At 42.0% G+C, this 20,849-nt stretch overlaps 1 protein-coding gene across 2 annotated transcripts; it reads left to right on the forward strand.

The window, feature by feature from the left end:
- The first annotated feature begins 220 nt into the window (after window positions 1-220).
- LOC124135829 (mitochondrial substrate carrier family protein C-like) lies at window positions 221-14,241 on the forward strand. Of its 2 annotated transcripts, none has more exons than XM_046501439.2 (4): window positions 221-353; window positions 8,708-8,752; window positions 9,475-9,678; window positions 12,431-14,241. In XM_046501439.2, the coding sequence occupies exons 2-4, from the start codon at window positions 8,730-8,732 to the stop codon at window positions 12,690-12,692; spliced, it is 489 nt and encodes a 162-aa protein (XP_046357395.1). In that variant the 5' UTR covers window positions 221-353; window positions 8,708-8,729; the 3' UTR covers window positions 12,693-14,241. The 2 variants fall into 2 exon arrangements, with proteins under 2 accessions (XP_046357395.1, XP_048238098.1); XM_048382141.1 differs by lacking the exon at window positions 221-353 and adding an exon at window positions 430-550.
- Window positions 14,242-20,849: the final 6,608 nt, after the last annotated feature.

Consider the following 20,849-nt stretch of genomic DNA (forward strand, 5'->3'; position numbering starts at 1 on the left):
TACATCAAATTGGCGGGACTAAAGAATCAGCACGTAATATCCGTCAGTTCGTTATAAGCGTGTTCGTTATAAACGTAGTTTACTGTCTTAGCTCATGTTAACTGTTTTCCGTCATACAGCGGTTGATCTGAGTTGACCATCCTATTGAATTGGGTGCGGTATTCTGGTTGGCAGCCTCCCGTGCTGAGGCACTACGGTACACGGCCACGTAACGCAGGGCGCTGAACATCACGGTGGAATCTTGGTGGGTGCATCCCGTCAGATCAAGTTACAGGAACCGACACAGTATTAGAGCCCGCGTCTGTGCACCGTACACACTACAGTAGGAAGTGCAGTCGGATACACACTACAAGGTAGGTACCTTAACCGGAGAGTCTCTCTATAGGCGTCTGGTGTGGATGATAGCTTCATGTGTTCAGTCTTCTAGTGTTGCTTGTGGGCCAGAACATGGCATTTACACAAACTCTGTGCTATGCCCATGCTAGCTTTTGTCAAAGGCTGTACTGAAAGAAACGTCCATGGATGTGTAGTAATTCTATCCTCCTTAAAGGCAAGTTTAGATATGTGGACAGTACAGTCTCTTATAGGGACAACTTGTTCTTATTATTAACATAATCTGGAAATTAGTATTTAAACTAATAATTATTGCCTTAGAGACTTGTGCAATTCTATGTCCATGTGTGTTCCATACATTATATGTAGATCTATGAGTTCGTAGTATTCGGTCAGTCAAGGGGGGCAGGACATCACTTTTTACGAGTCGATGAGACGTATCTACCTTATGGGGTGTCGAATACTATTAGTAAGGATAGGTTCCTTACTAAAACATATATACTGTGAACGGTCCATGCTAAGACACGTCTACCAAGTCTTACATAATAGTTTATTGCAAAAATGAATAAGATATCTTTTTTCATTGCGTTACATGTCATGGAGACGGTTTTTTTCAGATCATGAAGTTTTCACTGACGCTATAAAATGTATGTGATTAACTAAACTGACGTCCAAAAGAAACTTTACCAACTGAAAATATAAATTTCAGATAAAGTATAAAAAAATTTTCAATGAAGTCTATCTAAAACACAGAACCTAACTACAACAATAGTGTATGCAGAAAATGTTAATCGTCTGTTACATGTTTGCGAGATAACACGCGAAAAAGTGAAAAACACGTGCAACGGCAAGTCAGACATCCACAGTGATAAAAAAAACACAAAAGAAATGCCACGACTCACAGTCGAACAACGTGAACGAGCCTTCGGTATGGTACAGATGGGAGCCACCCACGCCCATATTGCACGAACCTTCGGTTGCTCCCGTTTGGCGTTACGAACTTGATGCAACGTTACAGACAGACAGAGCGGACCGCTGACAGGCCAAGAACAGGCAGACCCAGGGTGACCACGCCCCATGAAGACCGGCACTTGCGTACCTTGCACCTCCGAAATCGCTTCCTGACAGTGACGTCATCGGCGACAAATGCCTTAGGTCACAGGGTTAGTCGACAGACAGTGGCCAGGAGACGCAGGGCTCATGGAATCAGGGCTTTCAGACCATACAGAGGACAACTATTGACAGCGCAACATCGTCGTCTGCGATTGAGATGGGCCCGGACTGTACGACGTTGGCAACGACGTGACTGGCAGAGGGTTGTCTTCACTGACGAAAGTCGATTCTGTATGTTTAGGGCTGATGGAAGACAACGTGTTTACCGCCGAAGGGGTGAACGAACATGGGATGTCATGGTGTGGGAGGGATCTGTGGGCAGGAGAGGACACCGCTGGTCATCGTTGACGGAAACTAGACAGCTCAGCTTTACATAGATAACATTCTTCGTCCAGTTGTCCCACCATTTCTTCAACAACAGCCACGTGGTGTCATGTATCAGCATGACAACGCTAGAGCCCATACAGCCAGAATTGCCACTAACCTCCTCGCAGCCAACAACGTCAACGACCTGCCGTGGCCTGCACGCTCACCCGACATGTCCCCCACAGAACACCTCTGGGACTTGATGGATCGTCGTGTTCGACAACGACCACACTCTCCAGCCAACCGGCAAGAACTGATCTTGGCCCTCGAAGAAGAATGGCGTCAAATCCCACGTGACCTCATCAGACGACTGACTTTTTCTCTGCGTCGAAGAGTTTTTGCGTGTATTGAGGCATTTGGTGGTCACACACGCTACTAATGACTTGTTATTGAACGTGAGCGATTGTTTATGTACTCTGCCTATTGTCCATGATTCTGAAAGCTCGAGTTTTGTACCACACCTAACTTTGGGGGGCTCTGACGTCATTCTCGGTCGCGGTATGATTGTCATTTTCAGTGTTGATTATGTTGATATATTGATCTTCTCAATACATTTTACTTCATGCATGTACATTTTGTTGTTTTTGAGCAAGAATGATTTCAAACTAAAGTTTCTTTTGGACGTCAGTTTATATACATTAAGATCCAATGAAATATATGTATCGAAATAATGTGGTTCGAATGAACGCACAGTACATAGATAACGGTTTCAGTTATTGTAAGATGATAAAGTTCTATTGTACAGATCTTTAGACAAACAGATGGTTTTGGTTAAAACATCTCTTAATCGAATCGCCTCTAGCGCTACTGTCCATTCTTTGATAAGTTTAATGTGTACATTGAAACTAAACTATATGTCGAAATAACCGTCAACATCACGTTACTTCATGGTCCCGACATATCACATATATCAGTAAACTACGGATATAACGAACTCAAAGGCTCCAATAACTATAATTCATAATAACCGTTGTTCGTTATGAGAATATATAGAGCATATATTCAGCAAATGGGCGGGACCCCAAACAGTTCGTTATATCTGTCAGTTCGTTATAAGGGTGTTCGTTATAAACGTAGTTTACTGTGTATCTATTTCATTATGTGACCCCGCTCAACAGTATACTGGATGTGTCGTGCTACTGGACAATACTGTGTGTTGTAAGACTTACTGGAACATCTAGGAGTAGTACACATGAATTGGCCTGTTCTCATTTGTATTGCTTATGTATATGTGACTAGCATCAATTAAAACTTCTTTCCCACTTCTATATCGACATACCGCTTGTCCCGAACCCCTGAAAAGTCGAACTATATCTCATCATTTCAATCACATCGAGTAAACGTGGGTCCGTGACGGAAACTATGTTGAGAAATGATGAACATATGAAATGCTTCAGTTATGCAACAGTTACCTCGATGCATCGAAGCCGTCAATTTTATAGCAAGCAGACTTATTTAGATGGAGTTGGGTCTGTGCTCATGCGTCATCGAGCTGGAATCACACATGTCACAACAACTTGGCTAAAGCATTCATTAACTGAAGTAGAGATGAGAAGGTAATACCAGAGTAAATGAATGCCACGTGTGGTGGAGTGTCAAGTGACACGTACAGCATAGTACCAACTGCCGTTAATAGAGTTATTCAGAAGTAGTTAGACTGCAAGTTCTGTGACGAGTAGGGTCAAACAATGTTATTCTGTAGTGAACCCACGTGTAGTGCGCGAGCCCTGACGTCTCTTAATGTCACAGCTGAAAAGGGGATAATTACAGGTTGATAGAGCTTGGTTGATGACATCTTCCCGAGGCAAGAGAGTTAACTGACTTAAAAAAGTCCAGTTTCCACCCATGCCGAACTAGGCTGGAATTCCTGGGCTCGATCGTGGCGCCATCAGTGGCTATTACGAGTTCTATGCCCCTCCTATGGACCAATCAGATTCCACCTCTCATATCACTTGCATTTGCTTCAAACAAAACGGTGGCGCCCCGTCAAGACGATCTGATCGATAATCAAGATCTATATTGTGATAAAACGAGTCTTACATCACGGAGTGCATCTAATCACGCGAGCACCTTGATTAAAAACATGAAAAGATTTAGAAAATATCTGTTGACAACGAGTTAGCGGTGCACATGCTTTGCAAATCCTCCAATCGACCGGAATCTGTATGACAGTTTACGAACCGGATTTCGATTTCGGAGCGCGATTTTGATTGGACTACTCATAGACTCGTTAGTCCAGCCAAAATTGCACTCCATAATACCAGCCTAGTTCGGCAAGGGTGGAAACTGGACTTTTAAAGTCAGTGAACTCTCTTGCCTCGGGAAGATGGGTTGATGAGAGTGGAATGGGGGATATTAATGCATTAAATACTTGCTCTGGGGTCTGTAACAGAGACTAATAAGTCGTGTCCAAGCATCATCAGAGAGCTCGGCTGACCAAGTGGTCTGAGGCGCAAACGTTCTGATACAGAGTTGCTAGGACCCGCTGGTCTTGGGTTCAAATCCTAAAATTCCAAATTATCATCCTCGGATTGTCAGCACCATGGCCGTTGGTTTCACCAAAGTGTTAAACGTGGAAAACCTGTGTGACGTTTATTGTTTATCCCATAGTGAGGTGATGTGTCGCTTGCCCGAAATACTGTTACAATCGTGACTGAACCTAAATCATTCATCTCTCTCTCTCTCTCTCACTCAAAATCATCAGAAATCGCATGTTACTACGCTTCAGCAAAAACACACACTTGAAATGTGAGAGCTGTTATGATAACCCGTGCCAAGATACATAATGAATGCCGTATGTGACAGAATTCGTAGCACCAGAGATCATAATGTAGTGTCTAGTTTATGGTCTCTAGTAGCACTGGGGAAAAATGCGGTACCTTCAGAGGTACAAGGGTATCCGATGTCAGACCGCCCTGAATCAGCTGCTGGTGGAGGTTTGGCAATTTCAGTCGCCAGCAGTGGGGTCAACAGTTTATAAACATGCTGTGTTTGGATCACTGGACAAGGACAGGACAGAACGGATATTAATGAGTACTAAGTAGAGCTCTCGTTTGGTCCCTGCCAGACATCTGCAGCTTGATGAGATTTTGGGATCTTGGCTTTACGTGTAAACAAACATTAACTGTTTTACTGCTGTGTACTTTTCGTATGTGTAATGCAAACAGCCACGTTGGAAGACTTCTTGTTCTGCAAAGTTATGTATGAGGTTGAATATAAAATAATTTTATAAGGGAGCCATCTGGTATTAAGGAACCCATGTCTTTTATTCTAAAGAGCTGAGAATGAGATAAGTAGAGGCCGATAGAGCTGATAAAGGGATAAGTGAGTGAGTGAGTTAGGTTTAACGCCGCTTTTAACAATATTCCAGTTATATCGCGGCGTGTCAGCTTAATGTGGGAGGAAAGCCTGAAGTGATGCAGGTCTCAAACGTTTACCACTTCGGTGAAACCCACGAGCACGGGTGTGGTGCTGACAAACCTAGAAACATAATCGGGCCGAACCGGGATTCGAACCCACAATCATAGGTTTCTGGCGTGTCCAAGGGACGCAACTCTGCACAGCGAATCGCGGCGCCTTAGACGACTGGGCCACCCATGCCCCCTAAAGGGATAAGGGTGGACGGGAAAGGGGGTATATGTTCTTATGACATTATGCTCTGGGGTTTGTAAGTATAAACCGAGTTAATCGAGCGCCTGCACGTTGCCACGCAATCACTGGGTTACACATTTTAAGCATCAGACTTTCATTTAGCTCGGCTCTTAGGCAAACATGAGGTACAAGGGACCTATGTAGACCCTACGAGGTTGTTCCTGTCTCAAATAGTAAAATTGTAAAAAAAATTATTTGAACTCGACAGCGAATAAAAAATATAAAACGCATCCTCGTACAGGATTTATGTATAGAAAGTTGATGCAGGTTTGAAGGGTCAAGCCATGGGATCGCTATGAATACACACATAAGTTAATTAATATGTGCTTTATTTGCATGGCGCCATCATGTTTAATGACACGCATACGTATGGCTGAGGTAGTCTGCAGGTTTCTTGCAGGACATCGTGACCTCTGTGATACCCATCTCTGCTAGACAGACAACCGCATGTGTTCATACTTGTCCTGGCTGTCTACTTGCCATGCAGGCTGCGCTTCAAGGCCAACCAAGAGGCATGAACGCTACCGAGACCTGAAAGTAATCCTCATATAATCTCACAGCTCCATCTTGCTACTGTTGATTGTTGCCTAGGTAACCGAAGCCTCTCCCGAAACCGCGTGTTAAATGACTGCAGGTTTGTTTTCGTACGTTGCCATTGGCTCGCCCTTGCTGCAAGATGAAATACTTATCTTGTACGTACAGGTCTGTGGATGTTTTGCCAGTAAATGGTTAAATAATTATTATTTATTTAGCATTTTGGCTTACGTTTGTTCCGGGGCATGGAATAGATCAATAATAATAATGAGTAAAATCATTTATCAAAATAATCGGCGTTAGGATCAGGAGAACAATGTCTGTTTTCGAAAATACACGGTGTAAGTTCAGATTTGTTGGCAAAAAGTCAACACGTGGAAATGTTGAGGTTATTCAATGTGTCTGGCAATAAGCTAATCATGAGATGTGTGCATATAAATGTATGAGTGCCCGGTCTATGGATGGATAAGCACAGCCGCCCGGTATATGGATAGCTGCACAAGCGTAGAAGAAGAAGAAGAAGAATAATTTTTATTGTACGGAACACCCTCGTAGGGCAGGGTACAAACTAACTACATATGGAATAAATATAACTATCAGCGTATGTGTTTATAAGCGCAGACAGCTATGACATAAGGGATGGTAGGCAGTGGAATTCCCTGTGTTCGGAATGCCGATACAGTATGCCGATAGTAGTGACATTGAAGAATACCATTATCAGGCTGACCTAGGATTGACCTTGCGTACAGACAAGTTTAGCACACATGCGTTTGATGCCATGAATCACACAGTAATTGGCGTTTCTGACTTCAGAGTTTTGGCAAAAGATAATTTGTGACAACATTCTTCCTCATAATGAGCTATTATAAAAGACTAACGCTTAGTTTCTAAAAACATATAATTTTGATATAAACAAACAGCTACATTAAATGAGAGGTACCCCAGTGAGATAGATGGGAGATTCAGAACCTGAAGAAAGTCTAGACTTGCTTCATTTAGGGCTATTGCATTACAGAAAGGGCTTGGCGGAGGCAGAGACCATAACATAAGACCACCATTAGTGTTGAATATATTTACGTTATGAAAACAAAACCAATATAAATATCAAGTCTAGCCATCATCATCAAAATTATTTGTTTTAATTTTAGAGGAGAAATGTATTGTGTAATTAAGGATTTGATAGACGATATGTTCGTCAAGGACTTTGAGATTACAGAGCAATGGAATTAAAAACGTTCACTGACGATATGGTGAGTTTCCCTCCAATGATGAACTTTTAAGGTCGTTTGGTCCAAATATGACGCGGTGCAACGTGCGAGTGTGAAATTAGTATGTCAGCATGACCTAGCTTTTTATTAACGACTCCATTAGACAATCGTTAATTACACGTGCTTCATGTGATACAGGATCGTCACCAAGCAAACATCAGAGAACAGACAGTAACACGAGGCCGGCAATGTCAACATGACTGGCGGATAGTCACCCTGCATACTGCTGCAGACACACATATCTCACTTTTCATGAGTTTGTGAATGTCATTTAAGCAATAAATAACTTGTACCACAAGACAAATGTCACAGCCGCCCAGCGTGTTATCGTGGAGATGCTATGGCATATGTTACTCCTCTTTGAGCCGCGTATGGCTAAAGCTATCTACTATACTAGTCTATATAGCTATAATGGATAGAGTGTCTGCCAGGCGAGTTGAAGGTCGGTGGTGTGATACCGAAAGACGTTAAAACACACACACACACACACACACACACACACACACACACACACACACACACACACACACACACACACACACACACACACACACACACACGCACGCACACACACACACACACACACACACACACACACACTCACATGTGATTATTTACAGCCTGTCGAGATATGACAGGAATACATTCATTTGCTCGCCAGAGAAAGTGACAGGGTCGTTTCACAGTATTAATATCAGCAACAAGTGCGCTGTACGTCCTCTGTTCAATTGTCGTTTCTGAATAGGGAGAGTGCCAAGCAGCCCCTCCGAATCCCCAGTACCACCTAATGTTCTCGTCATTTGCTCGACCCGATACTATACCTTGAACGGATATCAAAAGACAAGCATTGTCTCTAAAAGGATAGAAGGAAACCTACGACGCTTTCCTAAAATATATTAGGGTACGGTTTGTACACCATTATTATTTTTAATGTTCAATCTGCGTACTCGGTTCACCCCGATTATGTTTCTAGGTTTGTCAGCAAAATACCCGTGCTCATGGGTTTCACCGAAGTGGTAAACGTCTAAGACCTGCATCACTTCGGGCTTTCCTCCCATATTAAGCTGACACGCCGCGATATAACTGGAATACTGTTAAAAGCGGCGTTAAACCCAACTCACTCACTCAGTCTGCGTACTAAATACGAGTTGATCTGCGTCTCGCTTACCACACTGCTGGTAACCTACCCTGGTATTAGCAGCCTCAATAGAGGCTGGGTACGTAAAAACATTGTGTTACACAATATTGAAAGAAGCGACAAGCCAGGGTCAGCGTCACAGGACGATTCGGCGAAACTCTCATACTGTAACATAAACTTACGACAATCATAGCACTAAGATCACTTTGCGGAACTGGACGCTGGATGATTTGACAATATTTTACCAGCGCTTCTTTACAAGATGCCGTATACCTTCAGATAAATTCAATTCTTTTTGTTTCAGGTTGTGAAAAGAAAGGTCCAAAATGAACAGAAACAGGAAAGTCCCGTAAGTCATGATTACTAAACAGAGATAGATGCCTTCAGTCGTACACATGATGACCTGTGATTTAACGTTATTCATAATTTCATCGAAAATTGTGCCATACAACAATATGTCTAGGGCGCAGCAAATTACTGTGCAGAGATCCTAAGTCATGTCATAATGCGAGTCGTGTGTTACAAGATTCGCTCTTGATTATAAACCTTGATCTGCCAGCACTAAATATTTTCATACCATGTGTTCGTTGAGTGGTTAGCGTCTGCTAATCGCGGGTTTTGAAACCCAGACATGTTTTCTAGGTCTGTCAGCACCATACCTGTGCCCTCGGTTTCACCAAAGTGGTAAACGTCTGAGACCCGCATCTCCTGGAGCTTTCCTCTCACATTAAACTCCCCGCCATGATATAATTGAAATATTGTTCAAAGCGGCGTTGGGGCTGGGTGTTAAAGTGTGGTTGTTAAAGTGTTCGCTCTTCACGCCAAAGACCCAGGTTCAATTCCCCACATTAGTGCAATGTGTGAAGCCCATTGCTGGTGTCTCCCGCCACGATGTTGCTGGAATACTGCTAAAATCGGCGTAAAACAATACTCACTCACTCAAAAAGGCGTTCAACCAATTGCTTATGCACCCAAGAAATTACAATATAAACTTAACAGCACTTGCTAATTCCTTAATATGACGTTCTACATGATGCACTTATGTATCGCCCTATGTTTTGCCGTCCTCAGGGAGAACGTGTTGGCGGTGTTCTCCAAGTACCAGGCGAACAACGTCAGGCAGCTGAAGAAGGATGAAGCTCTTGAGATGCTGAAGGCAGAGTTCGGACTTGACAACGAACAGGCTGAAAATATCTTCTACACCTTCGACAAGAACAACGACAACATCATGAGTATCTGGGAGTTCAAGATGTTCTTCGACTGCGCTGGCGACCAGTATGTATAATCAACATCATTAACATGTGAAACTTGGTGATCTCCCAGTGTGATCTGGACAGTTGAAAATACATTTTGTAATCTCTCCTTAATGAATTAAATTATTTAGACAAAAGTGTGCGGTATAATTCTGCCTGGCTTTAATGTTACATCGACTTAAACAGTACATCGAGTTAGTGGAGTTCGAATAAATGAGGTTTAACTCGGCTTCGGTATGAGATACAGTAAACTACGGTTATAACGAACACGCTTATAACGAACTGACGGATATAACGAACTTACTTTTGGGTCCCGACTACTTGCTGTAGTCATGCTGTATATGTACTTATAACGAACTACGGTTATAACGAACTAAAATAAGTAGTCCCTTCGAGTTCGTTATAACCGTAGTTTACTGTACTTATAGAAATTGTCAGCTGTTGGGTTGTTATCGGAGGTTACTTATGTACCAGCATAGTGCCAGTGCAATTTACCCTCTAATCAAGGCCATATGTGGCGACGTACCTGTTCAATAGTACAACAAAATGAAAACAAACATTATTAAACACCGTTGTTAGCCATATTGCAAACCACCACGGCGAACACCACCAACTGGCTGTACACAATTCACCCATCTGTGGAAGGAACCCGTCGTGTCGAGCCAACGCGTTAACCAATAGGCTCGCTCAACGCCCTTAACATAACTTGAAAAGTCTACTTTGATAACACTCATACAATTTTATCAGAAAATTAGGCAACAATATTGAATATATTCAGCAATTTTAAGTATTTAATTAAACTCTGTTTATCTATGCCATATCATCCGGGCATTGCAGTATACCTTAACAGGATAAAGGTCATTAAACTTATTAATGGCGTGGTATTAGTGTTCGAATCACATTGATTTCTACCAAGTCTTAAAAAATAAGTCACAGATTTCGGCATTTGACATTCAACAGTTTAATTTGACGACTGAATATCTTAAGATATAATTGAAATAAGTATATCATCAATGCAAATGCAATACTGTAGAGGTTCATGCTAAAAAAGCCTGAAACATGATTGGTGAGTTCTCTGTACTCCGCACCCCTTTCTATCCAAACACTCTTCACTCAAGCTCCCCCCAGCCCATCAAGTCTCTCCTCCGTCTATTGGCTACTTTCCCCTGTATCAGTCGCTTCTTCCTCTCATTCGCTCTCCTCAACTTCTCCTCCATCTGCTGCCTCTTCTCATTCTGAATCTTGTTCTGCATATCCACGATCCGGGCCCGGCGATCGTCACTCTGCCTCGCCATAGCGCCATGGTTCCATAGCGCCTTTTCTCTCAACATCGTGGCGAGTTCAAGCCTTTCTTCCAGGCTCGAACCGGTTTTGTGGACCTTCTCGAGTCTATCCGTAAGTCTCTGGGGCCGAGGTACCCTGGCCTTCCTCTGACCACCACCAACTGTGGGGTAGTTCCCGATGATTCCCTCTCTCCTTAACTGCCGCATCACTTCCTGTTGAGCTGGACGCCAGATTCGGACAGGGGTCAGTTGTAGCTGGGCCGGCGTGGAAGGAAGCCATTGCCCGGTACTGGCTCTGGGCTGGGTGGACTTTTCACCCTTCTTTCCTCTGTTGTTGTTGTGGTTGAGAAAGTGATCTTGTAGATCCGGTGAGGATATACACCGATACATCACTGGTCCAGCTATGACAGCGAGCAGCCGCGACGAAGTTCAAGGCTCGACACGGCTTGATGCCGTTCTCCATTAACTATGACTGTGACGTCACGGTATTGTTGACGTCACATATAATGCACTGTCGTAGTTTGTGTACTGTGACGTCATCAATTGTTGTGTCTCATTAAACTGGTTCCACTGTTGGTATTGGACGCAAGCTCACCGCCTCTAGCATTTGTCACCAACTCGTGTTATTCCGTGGCAAGCCGAATAGCGTCTTCTTGTTGGTTACGGAAAGGGGCGAATGGTGACGAATGCGCTTTTCGTTTAGTTAGACAGAAATCGAGTCTATGCGACATTGTGATTCGGTAAAGCTGGTTCCATGCTCACTCTGCGCGTCGCCAACTTCTTGTGTCAAGTAACGGAGCCCAGACAAGGCGCTCACTACGATGGCTGGCTCCCGAATGTTACAGTGGGAGAAGCATAGTAAGCACAATTGCCGTAAACAAGCCAGCCAAACTACGCTATAAGTTCATTCGCTTGATTCGGCTCCGAAATCCCATCACGGAATCATCCAACCAACCCCACCCCCAACCCCACCCCCCGGGTGTTGTTGTTTCTCGTGAGCTAAATGCAATTTTTAAAATAAAAACAAACTACTGATTCTGACAAAAATGACTTTTTGAAGCTAGTGCGTAAAACATAAGCAATTTAATTTTAAGTATTTAAATATATATATTTTCCATATTCATGAAGTGGAGGGGGGGGGGGGGGGGGGGGGGGGGGGGGGCTTGTTATCATCAATATGTTTAAAATACCACCGGGGCGGTCGGGTAGCCTAGTGGTTCAAGCATGGGTTCCCGACATGGGTACAATGTGTGAAGCCCATTTCGGTCCCCGCCGTGATATTGCTGGAATATTGCTAAAAGCGGCGTAAACCATACTCACTCACTCACTCACTCACTAAAATACCACCGAATCCCTTTCGGTGACAACATTTGAGAATTTGAGTATCATTAAGAACTAGTATAATGTTTGGTGTGTCCTAAATAATAAAGAGGATGAATCACTATTTATATTAATTGTAATTCATACTAATGATTTTATTCACCATTTTAGCGCCCAGGAGATCGTGCAAAAGTTCCGGGAACTTGACGCCGATGGGAGCGGCAAGCTGGACGTGGAGGAGGCGAGGCTTGGCCTGAAGACTCTCAAAACAGCAACTGGGCGTGTCCTGGAGGATAAGGAGATTGAATTCTTTATCCAGACGACGGGGACAGACGACAACACCATCGACCTCGGCCACTTCGTCAACCTTCTGCACCGACTGAAACTCTACAACGCCCCTCCACCACCTGCTAACGTCAAGATCCATGCCTAGACTGCGCACACAGTGAATTGACGCGGGCAGGACAGAGAGGTGCGGTTTATACCGTATTCTCTGTAAAAAATACGCTTGTAAAAATGCATCATAACATAATTTCTGTAGTCCATTGTAAGTCTTTATAATGTAAATTTATTATACAACGAAACCCCGTTAAGATGGAAACCCCGATTAGTTTTTTGATTGTTTACACGGATACAAGGGAGCTTGATTCATTGGTCCGTGATCCGGACATTTGTTTATCCGGGGGATTTTACTGGTCCAGACTAAGGGGTATTTGCTGTAGCTGTATTTAATGATATTAAATGAGGATGTTTATTGTGGGATCTGTCTAATACGTAATTACATATGATCAATGTTTACGTTTAGAGGTTATTGCTATAAACACTATTGGTATTCTGGACAATATTTGAACAACTAGTCAAGTTTATTTTAATTTCATCCTAAAGCTATTTTAATTGTATTCACACAATCAATATCATCGGGTATATTGTATGTATATTCATGTAAATATATGTCGCATTTCACTTTCTGGTTGAATAAAAATATTGCTCACGAAACTTCAACAATAAAATCTGTTCCTGTATAATTACACCTAATTACGCAGATTATTTACACAAAATCACGTTTCGAGATGCAAAGCGGGTTTCGATGACAGCCCCATGTCGGGGCATTTAAATGTATTTCACTGTTTTCCTATTTAACCATACACATGTTATTCATCGCATGCCAAAACATATTATTTTATTTATAATAAATCATACAGTACAGCAGTGATACTTACTATCACATACGACAAGTATGCTCATGAACATAAATATGTGTATCTTTTATGGAGTGTTTGATTTGCCACAAAGCGGCAGTTTCATTGAGGGGAGATAACTCGTGTCAGCATAACGTATGCTTGGGAAGGGATGGCACAGCCAAGATCTGTTGCAAATAATAGCCGTCCGTAAAAAAATTCCTTTTTCATCATATTTTCATTAAATGTTTCATGGTCTCAGTAGTTTGCTTTATATATCTGTGTATTCGCTGTTGCAATGTCAGCTGTCCGGATAACATATTAAAAACTATTTTGCATATTTAATTTATTGAAACATGTTCTTTGAACTCAAAAAGTTGCAAAGTAGCATAATTATGATTTTTAAGTTTTAACAAAATTGATTTTTTGCTTTGATCTAAAGATCTAGTAGTCCTGTACCAAGACGGGAATATATGTATTTCAGTGAAGCCAAACAATCTAGAATAGGAAGCCAAGCCATCTCTATTGCACAGAAATGTAATGAGCATTAAGAATTTCATCAGATGAGATAACTGTATTGTGTGATAAATGATTTCATAGAGTAAGTGGTAGTCTAGTGCTCGAGGCATGCTTTTGTTTATTTGCTGCTCAACATTTCAAACGGGGTTATCATTTATTCATAGGATGCTCATGTCTTATTGTCTCAAATGTGTTCAAGGAAAATTCCTATGTTGAAGTCTTTCACTTTTCATTTTCTATCTTGTTATGATCACGATTTGATATAATAAATATTTATTCATAACATATTCATGTTTGTTGTTATAAAACGTTATGCGCTGTGGTCATGTTTGGCATGAGGTTTACTTCTCGAACATCTTACCAATATTATTAGAATTAACATGTCCTCAAATTCAACACTCTTTCCCGTTAGATAATGTTTTTGTTACAATTTCTGTTTTTCAAAACGTATCGACTACCAGCAAAGTAACCCGTATTTGCTCGTTACATGCGTTATGTTATACAGTCGTTGTAATAAATGGACTAATAAAAATAGTAAACTGTTTACGATCATATATAGTATTGTAATGCTGTCAATTAACAGTCAACTGCTTCCATGGGCATATTCTGCGCTACTGATTGTCTACGTATGGTATCTGAGTTTGACAACTCTCTCTCTCTCTCTCTCTCTCTCTCTCTCTCTCTCTCTCTCTCTCTCTCTCTCTCTCTCCCTTACAGTTCAAAAATTGATTGAATATTAACTGAAATTCAATAGTTCTACTCATGGGATATCACAGTCTGTGCAGGCCCGCTTAGTACTGATGCACTGCCCTTGCAGCGAATGTATATCCCAAAGAGCGGTCTGTACTAGGAAGTATATTCAGGTCAAGACTTTCAGGACATCCGTATGGATGCTGAGATAAAAAGCGAGTCCAACTGTTGATCATAACACTAGGTGTTTACTAACATACGCATATCATGCAACAGGGTCCTATTACCCAGGAATCTCGAGTGTCGAGGTCGAGCGTCGAATGCCAGTACCCATCCCCGGTCGGTCTTTCCCACATTTTGACCCTAAACACTATTACACACAATCCTAATCATGTTTAAACCCTAAACACGTCACAATTATGGGACAAGGAGCGTGTTTAGGTTGTTGGTATGATTTTGCACAGTGTACACAGGTACTAAATGTATCTATGCAAGGTACATGTATATCGTAAAACCTTGTTAATCCGGACGATACCATTAGTTGCAGTAGATTTCTAGCACCTTGGGTCGCATATTGAAGAACCTTCACTTTATTCAGCATATGCATCTCATAGCGGAATACGGCACTTCATGTTCAAGAGGTAATGGCACATAATAGCTAACGTCAACCCAATGGGATATTTTCTCGGTTTAACCTGACTGTGCCCTCACCCCAAATGTTGTTATAGTGGATTATAGGGGATTAAGAGACACAGATCACTTTTCTCCCATAACTCTAGGTTCCTTTCGTCACCTGAACAATTAATAAACTTACATATTTCGACAAAGCAGTTTTCGGGGGGTTACGTATAATGATTAAATATTCGTCGTGTTAATGTTTAAGACTAAGCAAATATGAATTATGATTTCTTAACAGTTTTGATAGTTATTTTAATGATATTAACGCGATTATTTAGAGCCATTCTGTTATTGTATCTATGGTGACAGTAACGCCCCATAATATGTGGTATTTAGCAAAATCAGCCTCCTTACGATAACATTTTGACATAGATAATTAAAAGAGACTTCAGACATAATTCATTTTTTCAGGTAATGCCATCACGAGGTCCAGGTATATCTTGTTTCAACAGGATGAGAACACGGACATCCAAAAACATATATCAACAAAATACATATTTATTGTTCTTGACACCTCGTTATACATACACTATTTTATTGACCTTATAAACATATTATACAATGAAAACGAGGGCCATCAATTTTGAATGAACTAGCCACTGAATAGGCATGTGGTAAAGGCATGTATGTACAATGCCTGTCAATCGTTACATCGTCCAAAGCTTTTTATCCCTTAATTACTATATTCAAAAGTTGATTAATATTATATTTTAAACATGTTTTCGTGATAGTTTTTCACTTTAGGCGAGTGTTTGTTCAGTTAGAGTATGGACTATTTTAACTATCTACTGATTATGATTTGACGACTGAATTATGGACTTAGTTCGACCGTTATATTTTAATTTGAGCTTCCTGGTACATCGCTCATACAAAAGAGCTGTACAAAAAAATAATTTGGTTATATGGTTACCAACTACGCTCGACAGTAATCAAATATTGTAATATGATTTTCCATGGGAAAACGAGATCTATTTTGAGTTAAATGCAAACATGGTAATCTTTCAGAAAGTAGATCTGGCACATTACATTTCATTATTGTCACTACCGCGTGTGTGTTTTTATAATGGTTTCACGAATTTCATTGATACTGAGAACTGTTGACCTACTTATATTACAGTTGAAAAAAAACTACATAAGAGGAAGTGCGATGCATTTGAGTGAGTCCGTCGGTCACGTGACTTCCGGGAACACACAAGGAGTCCTTAATACTGTTTTTACTTCCGGAAAGCAGTGCAAGGCGTGGGGTATTAATAGGTACATTGATATGGCATACCTGTAAATACCGTAATAGTATGGATTTGTTCCTTTGCTGTGTGGAATTCTGTTAGCACATGTTTGCCTAAAAAATCTCAACGAGTGTCTTCCGAGTTCAACGACGCCAAGACAAGGTGATACAAGTTTAAAATATACGAGGTTTGATATGATATGATCTTGGAAGACACGAGGATGAGATTCTATTTATCATCAAAATAATTCTGCTAGCGTTTTCTGTGATAAACAGTGTGTTGAGTGTAAATAGTACAGCTACAGTTTCAGTGGCAGATTAGTGGCGTCATTTGATTGTGACGTCATGGTAACGATGACGTCACAGTGATCTTCAAAGCATTGCGATACGATATTTTATTGCAGCGATATCTCCATTGATGAGATCGTTTGATCTCACCAAGTGATATCTCACGTGGAGGCCAGTTTTGGATATTAAGCTGCATTATCCGTTGAACTTGTAAAAAAATGTTTGTTGTAGTGTGTGTCTTGAATCATGCGCAGGTAACCCGAGATTGTCTCTTGCTTGGTGATTTGTTTTTAAACTGAACGTTTCGACATGTACTGTGACAAGACATAGTGTGGCTATTTAGACATGCGTAATTAACTGTGTTCATTATAGCAACAAAAACCCTTTCAGAGTCGATTGTACGATTCCGACTATATCATGAGGATGTGTTTATGAATTACTATTTAAAAAATGATTTCACAAGGTGTCACGTGCTAGTCACACAATCCGTTTTTCGTGGTATTGTGTGTTTCTGTTCACCTCGTGACTCAGGTGGTACCCCCACCACCTTCCAGTTCCCCCACCCCCAACCCTATTCCACCCCACCCCTACTCTATATTCCCAGACTCTGAAAGTTGATTCAATATCACATATTTGTGGTTGACCCGCGGTTTTGATATTTTCTGAATTTAGATTGAAACCGGACGCTTTTGTAACTTTGTCTTCCGTAAATAAGAACACAAAATATGTGTTGATATCGGAGTATTTTCGGAGATTTGATAATGGTTCAGTTTGACGTGTGCCGTGTATTGAGATTAGATTGCAGGTGTGGGATTTCAGTAAGATCTGGAAGTCACATGACAGAGAGGTATAGCGGAAACGAAGGACATTTTTAAAAAAGATGTGTCCCGTGGTTGGCTATACATATATGTTCAAATAACTGTGTTGAAATAGATTTAGAGGTGACGGGGAACCTTTTTTGTTTAATAAAGCGTTCGTTTGGCACGCCCGGATTAAACTTCCAATTCTTGGTGCCCCCCCCCCCCCCCCCCCCCCCCCCCCTGGAATATTGCCAACAGCGTATACTCACTCACTGATACTCACTCCCTCACTCCCTGAATTCATACTCTTCAAAACGTACTCGGGATACTCGGAAAAAAATAAAGTTTCCAAACTTCTAAGAGATATTAGTTTCTAGTATAGCTAAATGATAACAATGAGCAAGTTGGGAACACATTACAAGTAGTGAAGTGTGACAGTAGATGTTATCACCAACAACGATCTTGAACCACGACTGACTGACTATGGTTTTACGCCGCTTTTAGCAATATTCCAGCAATATCACGGCGGGGGACACCAGAAATGGGCTTCACACATTGTACCCATGTCGGGAATCGAACCCGGGTCTTCGGTGTGACGAGCGAACGCTTTAACCACTTTAACCCGGGTTCAATTCCTGACATGGGTACAATGTGTGAAGCCCGTTTCTGGTGTCCCCCGCCGTGATATTGCTCTAATACTGCTATAAGCGGCGTGAAACCATATTCACTCACTCCATTGGCGATTTGAGGGTGTCTGTCCCACTCCTCTTGCAGCGCCTGGCCAAGTTCAGCCAACATGCTCGGCGGCCTGTGACGTTGACGCACATGTACACGACGCCCTATTATCTCCCAGACGTGATCAATGAGAGAAGGGTCTCGGCTCATTGCTGGCCATGGTATTTTACGGTTCTTTGGATGTTGTACTGCTGGAGGTGAGCATTGACTCTTCGTGCACGGTGAGCTCCGGCGTTGTCGTCCTGGAAGACAAAACGTCGCCTCACACGCCTTGCAAACGGGACAAAAAAGAGTGTCAGTGTGTTCTCCCGATAGTACTGTCAGTTGCCCCTGTCTTGTACAATAGGGAGTTGGGGTCGGTAAGTCACAGTGATGCCACCACACAACATAACCGATCCACTGCCAAAACTGAGGTCACAGGTTGACATTGGCTTGACGTTCATTTCGACGTCGCCAGGCACGACCACGCCTATCAAGGCGGCGCAAAGAGAATCAGGAATTATGGGAATACATGACACGTGGCCAGCGACGATTACCCCAGTTTCGACGATGTGTTCACACCATTGCCGTCTGTTTCTCAAAATGACGTTTTGTAGCTGTAGGGGGAGGCGCAAACCTTGGCCGTCCAGCATGGCGATGCGCTGCATGTAGATGATTTCTAATCGACTGACTCTTTAACTCGCACTCAAGTGGTCGGATGGAGGTTTGCAATAATTTGTTTCGCCGTTTGACCTCGATTTCGTAAAGCCTTGTTTCGTATCAATCGATCCTCTACTCTTGACGTTGACCTAGGACGCCCTGAACGGGATCGATCGTCAAAATTTCTGGTTTGTTGGGACCTATTCCATGTGAACAGTTGGACGTATTTGCAACTGTACGCTGTCTTCTGCCAGTTTCTGGCATGCTAATAGCCCGTAGATGCTCAGCGCGTTGCAGAGGCCGCTTCGATAGTTCATACACAAACAGTGAATGAAATCAAGTAGAATACAACTGTTTGATAAGCAGAATGAGTAAGATTGACAGCTATAATAGTCCACAGAGATTAATCGACATTCCTTGAAATTGTCAAAATCAGGAATGACACCCTACGCACGTGTATGGCGCTACTAAGTAAGGCACGTAAAATCATAGGATGTGTTTTGGTGTTAAGATGTTTGTCGTCAACACTTATCTTTGTTCTAATACTTGGTGTTAACATTTATTTTTCATGTCCCCTACTTTTTTAAAGAGTGTATTTAATGACAACTGAATTTAGTAAAATATTCATATTATTGACTATATGGCGTACCATTTATCAAAGCACGCCAGGGTAGCCTAGCGTCGTTTTAATTAGTATTGAGATCAATTCCCTTTCATTTTCACAAGAACGCGGTAAAGACCGGGAAATTGCTAGGCAGAATATAATATTCTTTAAATTTGAATTTTGTCAAATATAAAATCTTTCAAAGAAAAAAGAAGTGTTTTCGGGTTGTGAACTGACAAATCTCAATGTTATGCTCTTAAAGAACATGTTCACATTTACATGAACAGTTACATGTGTATTGTTTCTGGTGTAATATTTCCGTGGTTTTAATTCCCATTCATACATTGAGATGGTGGGTATTCTTCAACTGATAGTTGCGTAGTGAGACTGGAAATTACTCTGTGTGAAGCGACCACACAGCCGCCATTCTTGGGAAGGCATGAATGGAATAGAGCCGTGCTGGAAGTGAAACGTCCCGGGTTTCCAACACCGTGACATACGCCGGGGTTTCAGCGTTCACTATTTCCTCCTCCGTCAGTCATTCACAATGAGTACATAGTGACTGGGTCCGTATACGTATACGTATTGCCTGACGCTGACCCGCCCCCATGGGTGATTGACTCATATATTGATACGCGTGGCCCTCGACAGAAAGTACAAGTGATCGACTAAACAGTTTAGCACGTGATCACATATCGTAGTCACACGGCTGCCTCGTGGGAGGGAATTACACTGTTGATAATTCGATCCGAACAAAATCCACTTTTGAGTGGAACATAGTGAAACAGATGGATTTTTTTATTTCGTCAGGTGCAATTTGACATGATGCATGACTAGTATCCTAGGTAGACGTTGGTGCTCTACCGGATATTTCTCTTATTACAACACACAAGTCCGTCTGTGGGTCCACAACGTTTATTCGTGTTCTTATGTCTATATAACTACATAGTAGTATGGCCAAGCAGGATCTCTGAGGCGTAATAGAGCCAACCTGCCTAGCCGCTGTCCGAGGGTCAAGTCCCGACTAACAGAAAGCGTACTATCTTTAACCCTCACTGTCAGACTGCAATGTATCGTGTTACGTTACATACATGGTCAGCCTGCAGTATCCCGTACCTCATCCACAAAGTTAAGCTTCAGTGGCCAACCGGCCATTCTCTGGCATTAACTACAACCCGCTGACCCGCACATGACTCTGTGCTGCTGGCCATGGTAATGATACCCCAGCTGCTGT

This window comes from Haliotis rufescens, unplaced genomic scaffold (genome assembly GCF_023055435.1).
Source record: "Haliotis rufescens isolate VD_foot unplaced genomic scaffold, xgHalRufe1.0.p SCAF_4, whole genome shotgun sequence".
NCBI classification, from domain to species: Eukaryota; Metazoa; Mollusca; class Gastropoda; order Lepetellida; family Haliotidae; genus Haliotis; species Haliotis rufescens.

What these genes read in the sequence shown, in the direction of transcription:
- LOC124135829 (XM_046501439.2), top strand. Translation starts at nt 8,730, where the DNA reads ATGAACAGAAACAGGAAAGTCCC. An exon ending in AACAGAAACAGGAAAGTCCC is followed by an intron (nt 8,753 to 9,474) that starts GTAAGTCATGAT and finishes TGCCGTCCTCAG; the next exon opens with GGAGAACGTGTTGGCGGTGT. An exon ending in TTCGACTGCGCTGGCGACCA is followed by an intron (nt 9,679 to 12,430) that starts GTATGTATAATC and finishes TCACCATTTTAG; the next exon opens with CGCCCAGGAGATCGTGCAAA.